Source organism: Synchiropus splendidus, chromosome 1 (assembly GCF_027744825.2).
Source record: "Synchiropus splendidus isolate RoL2022-P1 chromosome 1, RoL_Sspl_1.0, whole genome shotgun sequence".
NCBI lineage: Eukaryota > Metazoa > Chordata > Actinopteri > Syngnathiformes > Callionymidae > Synchiropus > Synchiropus splendidus.
In genome coordinates this window covers 24,219,088-24,230,500 of record NC_071334.1, presented here as the reverse complement: position 1 = coordinate 24,230,500, position 11,413 = coordinate 24,219,088, and the positions used below count along the sequence as shown (strand labels likewise).

Below are 11,413 nucleotides of genomic sequence, written 5' to 3'. Positions count from 1 at the left end.
TCAGACCGCGCATGCGCGGAGAGACCGGCGGTGGTGTGACGCGACGTCTGGGGAGAGCACAGCAGTGCATTGATGAAATGAAATTAGTCATTAAACTTGAAATAATACTCATACCATTCGATACACATTCAACTAATCAGTTGACTAGATAAAATAGTGAATTCATAGGATGTACAATATAAGGAAAGAGCAGCGGGATGTGCATCAAAGATCCTGCCAGGAACATACAATGGAAAATATGCCCGAGCGTCAGTTCGGGTGGCGGGGTCGGAACAGAAGACCCTTGTGTGTATCTGCTCTCCCTCCTCCCCACTCGAAGGACTTCCACACTCAAATGAGAAATGACTCAAGTGCGGGCCCACTGACAGCATGGGAAAGTTTGGAAATGTTCACACCAGGGTCTTTTCTTGTCTGTGTTCCGGTCCATCCGGCATTTGGAGCGCGTCCCACAACAGCTGCTGGATCTGTCTCTGGGCTCCAGCTGCTGGAGTTTCCCGGGACCTGTACAGTTTCATCTTAAAGACCCTTGCACGCACGCACACAAGCACTACCGACTGTCGAGAAAATATTTTTTCAGTCTCATGTTCGGACTCGAGGGCGCATCTTGTGCTGAGATTTAATTGCCAGTCTGAAAATGTCGCGGCAATTATTGTCTGACGGAAACTTTGGCGCACACTCGGCGTGGAATTCCTGGCGAGGTGAAGAAAACCAAGACACGATTTATCCTTCATGTGAACGAAGAGAAAAGGACAGCTTTAGTTAACCCGAATTAATTACCAACTATCATCATTCGCTCAACACATCAGCACATATCGGATTAATAGTTTGTGTTTTTGGAGCACGAAGTAGTCAATATAAATGTACACACTAGAGGGCGCTATAGGTTTACTACTCACCGTCTCCGATCGCAATCCTAATTCTATTCCGTGCCTGAGGTGTGTCATACTAAAAACAAATTTTGCAATGGCCAATTTAGATGTCATTGAAACACATATCATGGGATAAAATTACATAAAATTTAAATAAAATTCTAATCCATTTCAGCTCTCAGTGTGAAGTGTTATTATAGCAGGGCGTTTTTATATAAGTAAAAATATAATTTACCTATTTAATTCTATGAATAAAAAAATTCTCACTAATGTGGGTGCAGGCACATCCACAATGGTTTCAGGGGCCCTGCACTGGTAAACTATAATATATATCTGCAAGATGAGAGGTCAAAGGCTCATAAGGTTCAAGGTTCAGACTACTAAGGAGAGAGACAGATTACAGGCAAGAGGCCCTGTGTGTTTGACTGTTGTGCCCCTGATGCAGTCGCTCTTGTGAGATGAGATGACAAGCTAGACAAGCTAGCTATTACACAATTCTCCACTTGGATGCAGTGTTGCCCACAACTGTCACATTTTCAGGAGTACTTGACACCAAACTTGTGATCGCCATTCTTTTTACAAGGTAAACTGTGGTAAATTTTGACTTGACCATGCGTCTTGATCCTACAGTACATGAACACTGCTCTCAAATGATGAACCACAAAGCCAGCTTGACCTTGGGCTCAGTACCAATGTGTTTGAGGTTAAGGAACAACTGTACATGCCACCATTTTTATAAGTGCCACATGCACACTGGTATCTCAACTACACTGTGTCATGACAGTAGGTCCATTACCACCCTCAGTCCATTGGTGTTGCCCTGAGGTGCAGAAGAAGATTCCCAGATGGTGAATAAAAAAAAAAACAATAGACAAAGGGCCATGTCACCTCCTCACGCACCAGTAGAATTTGCATCTACACACCTGTCAAAACAAACACTTAAGAGGTAGGGTTGCAATACTCAGGAAAGATAGCTAGTTCAATTTCCATTCAAGCTGAGGTCTTTCCTTTGTGTTAGAGTGATTGATTTATTCCAGGAGCTCAGTCTCAGGCCAAACCCTTGGCAAGTCCATTAATGAGATTGGCTGTATGGTGGTGTCCTCCTGAGCTTCAGAATCCTTCAATATGAGCTCTTATCAAGGACTACCAGTTGCCACAGAAGGACACGGCCACAACCTTACAATCCAAGCCAGGAAAGTCTTTAGCTTTTGCAACTGCAGGACAGAATCATGGCGGTAAAATCCACTTTCCTTATGTTTGACCTCACAGTAGACAGCAAAACAATCCAGCCAGATATAACCAGATAATTTCATCCACTGTGGAGAAATTATACGGATCAATAGGACTTCTATTACTGTCTGCAATGGAACCATATTTGTTTTCAGTTTGGCCTTCTACTTTGATTTTTGTGTCTGAGAAAATTCTCCTCCAGTTTTCTTACCATTAACATCAAAACATGGGCCAAATGGACATCATCAGAGAAACAAAGTAACCAGACTGCATATACCTGTTGCAGTGGACAACATGTTATATTCCTCCATGATCACAAAGTGCTGTTGTTTTCAATAAATCTGAGTCAACCACGTGAGTCCTCCAGAGATGCGATGTGAGCTCGAGTTGTGACACATGTTCATTCATTTGTTTTCTTAAGGTCACAGGCTTGAGCCCTGCCTGGCACTCGGGACACCCTGGCCACGCGGTGAACTGTACTACAATAATGGGAGAACAAGAGTCAAATGTGAAAAGCAAGTCCATACAACTATATTGCCTTTAATGTATTGACAAAATACACTCCTCTAAACAGCATCATACAACAGCAGAACAAAGTTCTCAGACACCTTTAAAATTTGATAAAATTTCAAATATTATCATAAGAAATAGTGGAAAAACATTTCTTTGTATTTCAAAAGGTGTGACTGCATTATACAGGCACAAACAAATACAAATGATGATAAGAAAAAGTAACAAAACTAAACTGACAGTTTCAATATGTCAATTCTGAAAATTGTCGGTATCAAAGTCAACAAACAACATAGAATGGATTCAAACTGTACTACAAATAAATAAACCATCACATCATCAAATTGATATTTAGTAGTCATGCCATTACCACACAGTAGAATGCATGGGGTGTCCAAAAACTTTTTCCACCACGGTACTGTTTCCACACTTGCATCATTTAAGCAACTGAAATAATAAATAAAAATGAGTTCATACATGAGATATAGGCATATGCCTTCAGGTATAAAACACGTGTAGGCACTTCCTGTGTCAGCAGCCTTCAGAAAAACTTGAATATTAAAGAGTACAAATCAACCTGCAAGTACAGACAGTAGAAAGACAGTAAAAAAAACTCTTTCTCTAAAGTTTTTGTCAGGCATACTGTATACATAATATCGAATCCATAAAATGAGACTATTCTGCTTAACATGACATCTTGCTGATTTGTCTCGTTTCCTTTCTAAGCGAACACACATATATATTTTAAACCATAATATATGCCAGTTTAGAAATAATAGGAATGAAAGGCTTTGACTAAAAATGTAGTTGCAAAATAAATGTAGTCATTTTAAGGAAATAATTTCTGATAAAAAGATAAAAACCTCTCTTTCCTCAGTCTGTTGCCACTGTACAACACCCCATTCCTTAAATCAAAAAGATGAACGGTGACAGCTCCTTTTAGTGATAGTTATTCAGCAAAACCCAACATCTCTCTCAACACGTGGCTCTAGTACTATGACCTCAGCCATAGTTCCCTCTTCCAGAGACAAACATGTGAGTCACTTAATAAAAAAATGAATTCTGATTGTCAATTCGTCTTGAAAAGCACTTGCTGTGAAGTGCTTGTAGTGAAAGTCATTGTTAAAAGACGGGCTGCTGTCACCATGGCGACGCCCAGCAGTCAGCCTCCTAAATCATGGGTGAGTCCTCAGGCCGGTAGTGGGCAGAGACACCCACCACTTCTGTCTTGAGCTCAGAGGGGCAGAAACTCTGGGTCCGTCCTCCTTTGGACAGAACCATCAGGGTGTCCCCCGACATGTCACTGAATTCGAAGGCAAAAGTCCCATAGAACAGCATGATGAGGGTGCAGTAGACCCACTCCAAGATGGCAGAGGCATGTTGCAGCACAAAGCTCTCCTGGCAGAAGAAAACGCCACCTGGTGGTCAGTTGTAAAGGAAAGTGACAGATATATTTCACTCCCTGAATTTGTAAGGTCTCCCTTAGCTGAGTCATATGAGTCTGTGGTACAATCCTTAAATGTTTACATTGATTGATGCCTTGTTGTGTTATGTCTAACTTCAACCTCATCCTGCTTTCTGGCTCTTCAGATATGTAGCTTTAAATCAGAATGGGAATAGTAAATGCATGCCCCATCTCAGAGTTTAATATTGATCATCTCTGTGGTTATCTTCCAATATGAATCAAAAGTAACATTTTCCTCCTCCTTTTGAAACTTTCAAGTAAGAAAATGGATCTAGGCGTACGAACCAGGCCTTGTGGTGAAAGGATACTAAGCACCAGGGTGACAAGGGACAGCAGCGCGATCCCAACTCTGACGTGACCCACTTGGTACTCCTCCTGTGTCTTGGCGAGTCTGTAGGTCAGCACCACCTGAAGACACACGAAGATCATGCTGGAGGGGAACGCCACACCTGCTCCCACGTAGTGAAGAACTTTAGCAAAATCCACCTGAGCAAGGAAAACAAATCCAAGCCTCAATTTGAGGATGAAGACATCAAAATACCCGAGTCATAATAATTTGGTTTAAGTTTTAGTCATGGTTCAGTCAAGTTCAGCCATTTGTTTTGCATCGTATTGAGTGAGAGGCTGGGCAAAGAATTATGTCAATGAGCTGTCCCCACAAAGATAGTATGACAAATCTGTGCATGTGTGTGTACTTGTATAACTAACTTCATGGGGACTGATTAATTAACAATTTGTTTTGGATGGTTACATTTAGGGTGAGGGACTGGAGAAAGTATGGCAATGAGAAACCTCCAAAATTCCTAACAAGGACAGAAATACAAATTTTGTAATGCAAGCTGAGAGTGACTGTTCAAGTCAAGCCAGAGCACTGGATCAGAAATTGTGAAAAGGAAAAAATATAGTCCTTTTGGTACAGAATTGCTACTTACTTTTTTTTAAACGTAGACCAACTGCATTGAGCTATTGTCTCACAAAGAACACAACAATAGGCACCAACAGTAGCAGAGACTCGCCATCACTAAGATGCCAAAAGAACATTCTTATGTGCTACAGCAAGAGAACAACAGTCATTATGACATAATGGCTTCAAGATTAAAGACGTTGTATGATTTGTATGACAGCAAACATTGTGTTTTGTTCAGCAAACATAATATTCTCTTCACAAGGTCTTTTATTAAGTTTCCAAAAATCTGTGCATGGCACGTTGCTGCATACAAACATAATCAGAATCATGTTTTGAGTTTTTTGCTGCCTCATTCTTGAGCTCACGTGCGGCAAACGTGCAGTCTGGACCAGCAGGTTTCTACTGTAACGGACCCCCATTATGTTTACTCTGAGTGGTCATAATGTGAGTGAACACAGCTGGCTGGTCTGCAAGCAGCCAATCGGGAGCGAGAGGAGGAGGTTCAGTGGGGTGGGAGAGACATAGGGCCCCCCAAACCTGTCACTGAAGGGGCCCAGATGTGACCCGACACCAGCAGGAAGAGGGATAGAAGCAAGACCCCATCACGTGTTAGATATTACACCACGTGCATAAACAAAAGTTGAGAGCACGGCAGTTGAGAAAGCAGGAAGAAAAAGACAAAACTCTGTTGTAGAAGATTCAACTCTGCAAATGAGTGGAGGCTTATCCTATTTTTGTCCTGACTACAGAATCTGATGTACCTGGAGGACATGCTCACAGAGGCCCTGAGTATTGAATGTTGTTTAAATGTTATATCACTGACATATTTCTGGATGTTGTATTAGAGATGGCATTTGTAGCAGTGGTTTGCACAGCAGCCTCACAGCAAGCAGGGGGCCAGTTTCAAACTCTTCAAGCGACACTGCATCCAGAGAAACCCAGGTCCTGTCAATGTGGAGATCATCTGTTTGCCCCACACTTGGGTGGCTTTTCACCAGGCACTCAAACATACAGAGGTCAATTTGCGGTTCTGTATTAACTGGGTCTGTCTGTATTCACCTTGTGAGAGACCCATGAGCCATCCAGGGTGTCCCCAGTCTGCAGAGCCTGTACAGGTCAGTAGCATCGACTCCAGATACACAGGCTGGCATGGTGATCAAATAACTTTTTTATTTCATAGTGAATTGTTTTAACTTAATTGTGACAGCTATTTAGTGTCATGTGAGGTTTTTTTTTTTTGTGGCCACGGCTGCTGTTGCATATGGCAAAAAAACGTCTCCCACTTTGGTAATTCCTATCACATTTCAAGCCCCCTCGATGCTCTGTTTTCCTGTTTTTCTGGGTCTACTTCAATGTTCCTGCCTCCTGAGTAAAAGCAATTTGAGACTTGAGAATTGTCCATGATTGCAAGCAAAAGAGTTGACAACCAGACGGGACTTGAGACCAGAAGTAGATGCTGTTCAGAATATCAAGTTCAGTTAGTGGGTTTATACATGGGACTCTTCCCCTCCACTGTAAATTCATGCTCACTGTGGCAAAACTGCTTAAACACCTGCGGTTATAAAGGAGGCTCGGTAGAGGTAGGGTCTTGTTGGGACACGTGCTGCATACTGGGTCAGAGCCCTGCACCTGTTCCTGACTGTCATTCACAACCTTCAAAAGAACCACCATTTGCCACCAACCAGCACAAAAGCTGACATCCTACTACAACAATCACAATCTACAAATTGAACCGGTGATGCAGAAGCACTGACCAGCAGAATGGCCTCAGCCAGAACCATGTGCCTGGACCGACTACAAAGCGAAACTGCAGGGGACCACAGAGGAAGAGCTCGGCCCAGTCTTACTCAAACAGCAGCTACAGTCTCACGTAACGGTCTGGCTAGAGTCCAGGTCACTTCACCGGGAGCCTCAGTTCTAACTAACCATAACACACACCAAGTGAGTTCCTGTCAATATTGCACCACCTGTCGCTAAGTGGACTGGAACTTGACAGATCCACACTGACCTCTGAGCGCTCTGAGAGGCTGTGAAATGTTAGACAAATAACAGAACTGTTTTACTTGCACACACTGGTATGTAGTGCTACAAATAATAATTGTCCTACAGAAACAATGAAGGGCTCAAACCACTCATGTTGTTTGCTAATCTAACTTGAGATGAGTGATGCCGTGTTTGCACTTAAAATAATACCAAAACTCTAGCTTTTTGTCCAAAATTCAACCAAAAACACTGGTATATAATTTCATACTACTGTGGTGCAAATGCATATAAACAGCTGAGCAATAAAATGATTTTGTTCCAGACACACAAATGAATGTTTCCTCTGAACGTGATGGAGATCAGATCTCAGCACTCTAGCAACAATAACCTCTCTCCCGGCGCCCGGGGGGGAAGTGGACTACCTGTGGTTTTCAAAGATCCACATTCACTTCCCAACTTTCCATCATAAAATAGCAGACAAAGAGATTATGTAAGGAGTTATGTAAATGGCCACAGGCCTTTGTTTCACCTCAAATATCAGTTTGATAATGGTAACATGAAAGATACTTGAAGTTTCTGAGCCCCTAACCTGGAAGTTTCCCACCATGATGAGCCCCACCGCACATATCGAGCCAATGGAGAGGCCTGCCGTGTTCAGGACACAGCTCTGGTTCTTTTGGATCACATGAGCGTATCGCAGAAGTCCGATTAGCATCACTGACAAGAATAAGAGAGGCAAATTAGCTATCAGCTGTCACTGAACAAGAAAAGACAGTCAACACAGTGCTCGTATTACAACAATATTATGGTATCATTTTGGTGCACTTGGTTTCTTAAGAGTCTGAAGGTAAAATTCAGTGGCTACATTCTGGACAGATGCAATGGTTTTAAGGAAAATACTAAGATAAAGTGCAGTGACTGAACCACGTTGTTGTTTTGTGGGAATTAATTTTACTTCTAGTTCTGAAAAGGCATGAAAAAACAAAAACAAATTTGATGTGAAAACAGGTTGTTAAAATCATCCGCCACACTAGAGTTTATTCACAGTCAGGCTGCGTTTCACAGTTTCACTATGCCTTAGTTAATGACAACAAACTTCATTAGCACCTTCTTCGTCCAGAATGTGCTGGTTTGAATGTTCAAGCAACCAGACAAGAAGAAACAATAGTCCTCTGATTCCTCACTCACCCATGAAGGAGCCGGTGCTGCAGATCAGACTGAAGAAGCAGCTTTCTGGAGGGAAATTTCCACATTTACTGCACAGACATAAAGCCATGATGAGTTTGGGACCACTGTGTGTAAGGTTAGAGGTCAAGCGAACAGCAACATCTGTGCTTCTGGTTGAGGCTCCTCTAACTGCATGGATCACCAGGGTATGTGGAGGGTGGAGAAGAGAAGTTGTAAGACGCCTCTTTATTTGTTTGGGTGTAAAACCTGTTTTCATTTTCATTTCAAAAGAGGATCTACAACTCATCTACTTCCTGCCAGAGTGAAGATCCAGACCCCCATCTGAGCAATTAACCAGCTCACACAGGGGTGCCACACTGATAACAAGAGCTCCTCGAATAGCACTTTGGTTTTACTGTGGTTTGGGCCCGAGCCTTCTATTGCCCCCACTATATGGATCTTGACTTCAAATCTGAGCATGAAAGATTGTTTTTACTGGGACGCCTGGTCCTGTAGTATTGCAGCGACCTGAACTAAGTGACTCAGTGGATGCAAGCTGGAGGCATTTAGGTAGTGGTGTTGTGACTCGCAAGACACCCCCATTTCACCTCAAGCCTCCAGTGGACTGGCTTTGAAGGCAAATTGGCCTTTAGCCATTTTCCTTTAAATTCTTCTTTTTGAGGAACATGATTTTCATACTACGGTGTAGAATTACACTGACCTGATGAGCGGAACATTGTCGAGTGTGCAGCACAGAACCGGACCTCTTTGGAAGGGAAGCTGCTGCTCACATGACTCGTTATAAAGCCTGACATTTAACACACAAACAAACAGCGTTACAAAAACAGCCATACACACAGCAACACAATGTCACGAAAGCGTCCAGATGAGACGTTCGCATACAAAACTTTCTTGCACTAAATCACCGACCACTGGCGCAACCCGCTACCCTGTATCCCGCTTTTGCAGAAACTCACACACAGGATCATAATGAGCGTCTCATATGCAGCACAACTTAAATACACAGTTGAACATTAATCCTCCAGATTTGCAGGTGAAAGGTTTGTTATGTGACGCAGTGAGATAATGAATATTCACATCAAAAGAAAAGTTTGACCAGACGAGAGAGTGAAATTGTAAATGTGTAAGCGGAGGTGTGCAAGAGCAAGGTTTGATCTTACTGTTTCGCGTTTATCCCACCGATACTGTGGATTTGTTTTACATCACTCACTTGTATTTGTCATTGCAGAATGTTACATGTTACATGTGTTCTTGCTCTTTCTAAATAAAGGTTACTGATTGTTTGGATATCTGCAGAGCATATTTGATGTCTAATCATGTGTGTATGTTGACATCTTTCTTTGTTTACATCCGTGAGTGTGTGTGTGTTTGTGTGTGTGTGTGTGTGTGTGTTTACCAGTTCTGAACTGGACAGACGTGCTGGTTGTACAAGGCCATGGCGTATCTGTAGAACAAAGACATTTTTCATCATCATTTATAATGTTAGTGATGTCAATGAGTCGTAGAGGAACTCCTCAAGCTTGACTACACACTCTCCATGCCTAGGCAGCCATGGGAGGAAGGTGTTGTTTCTTTAGTCTATCATGACAAAAAGCTTCAGTATTATCACACATGTAACTGCAGTCAAAAAATTGGTGACAGGAAAAACGTACACGACCCAGATTCCAGTCAGGATGAAGACGGGCAGACTGAGTGGGAGAAAAGTCCACAGCGACATGGCAACCTGAGGAGTAACAAAACAACAAATTTCCATTCAAAATTAAAAAAAAAAATTTGAATACATAAATCAATAAAAAGCACAGAGTGAGGGTTAAATCAGGATTATATTCAAAATATCATAGCTGGCTTTCAGCACCAGGCACAGTGTGTGCAAAGATTCTTCAGTCAAAATATTACACAGGGGCACCACAGACACTAGGCAAATAATAGATCAAATAATGCTAAAACACTTGTCATCTATTGTCCTAAAATAAAGACTTGAATATTGAAAAAAAAAAAAACCAAACACATTTAATTATCAATCGATTGCCTGCACAGTGCAGAGCAGCATCTTTCAATAGGAAGTGGGCAATACTGAAAATGTATATACATATGTATATATAGTTTCTTTTCCACAGTGAATTATTATGAAAATGCGTCTAAATAACCGCTATCTTTTAGATAACGTAGCCGCAGAGTGTTCCAAGACGCGTTGCAGCTTGCACCAAACATATCAAGTTATCTAAGGTTCTTTTCACTCTCTTCATGTTTGATTTTTGTTTTCTCCAATCTATCCAGTCACTATTTTTTCTCTGTTCTCTTGATGTCATCATCGCCAACTCACCTCTAAAAAAAATCCACGCACACCGAATTTCTTCAGGGAAAAAAACTGCGCCGCTTTTAGTTAAGATCCCCTCGCATCACGTAAAAAAACACTAAAAGCGTGAATAAGATTCAACTTTGGCAAAATTTCGTTGCCCACGTGGGATGGCACAGCGTACTCATCACGGCGTCTCCTCACGTCTGATCCCAGATGTGAGCCTTAACTTTTAGCTCCGCCCACAACAAGATACAGTAAACTACAAAATATATGTCCCAGTTGTTTATTCGTTTTTTAACTTATGAATATTTTGTGTTTATTTCCTTTTGGACTCACTTCGTTCGGCTTCTTCCAAGAATCCAAGTGTCCTTCCTAGAATCCTTCCCAGATTTTGCAAACAAATAACAGAGAGATGAGACATCGGGGTTCGAGGGTCCCGGTTATCGAAGAATTGCCCTTATCTTCCAGGAATATGTTACGTTCATGCAATCCACATCTGCTCCTCATTCGTAAACAAGTCTAACAATTATTAACCAGTATTCAAAAATCATACAAAGTTGAATAAATACATTTGTTTATAAAAAAAAAAAAAGCTAGAGGCTAATCTAAGCGAAGATAGTCACCACATAATTCATCACTGAAATTGTAGCAATGAATGGTATCAATCTAATAAGCTGTAACTTAATGCCTGTTTCTAACCCCCAAAAATATATATATAGATATCCAAACCATATTGTATTGATTCACTCATTCACTAAACTGAAGCATGCGTTTGGAGAAAAATCGGACCAAATCGGTGCTTGAACTTATATTAATGCAGCATAAAAAAGCATTTTATCCAATAAGAGTTCCACATTATAGAGGTTACAGAATTCCGTCGGGACTTGAACGCCACGTGCCATCATGTGCGCTCGGGCTGAGGCTCGTGCAGATGAAAAATTGACTGCTTGTTCTACCAGATG

General features: G+C 41.7%; 1 protein-coding gene across 1 annotated transcript; it reads right to left on the bottom strand.

The window, feature by feature from the left end:
* Positions 1–2,671: 2,671 nt before the first annotated feature.
* Positions 2,672–10,630, bottom strand: LOC128747347 (transmembrane protein 150A-like). The gene is made up of 8 exons (XM_053845194.1): positions 10,476–10,630; positions 9,805–9,875; positions 9,549–9,596; positions 8,853–8,939; positions 8,153–8,220; positions 7,554–7,681; positions 4,383–4,560; positions 2,672–4,027 (listed from the first exon to the last, which is right to left on the bottom strand). Exons 2-8 carry the CDS (start codon positions 9,867–9,869, stop codon positions 3,780–3,782), a joined length of 822 nt encoding a protein of 273 aa, XP_053701169.1. The 5' UTR covers positions 9,870–9,875; positions 10,476–10,630; the 3' UTR covers positions 2,672–3,779.
* Positions 10,631–11,413: the final 783 nt, after the last annotated feature.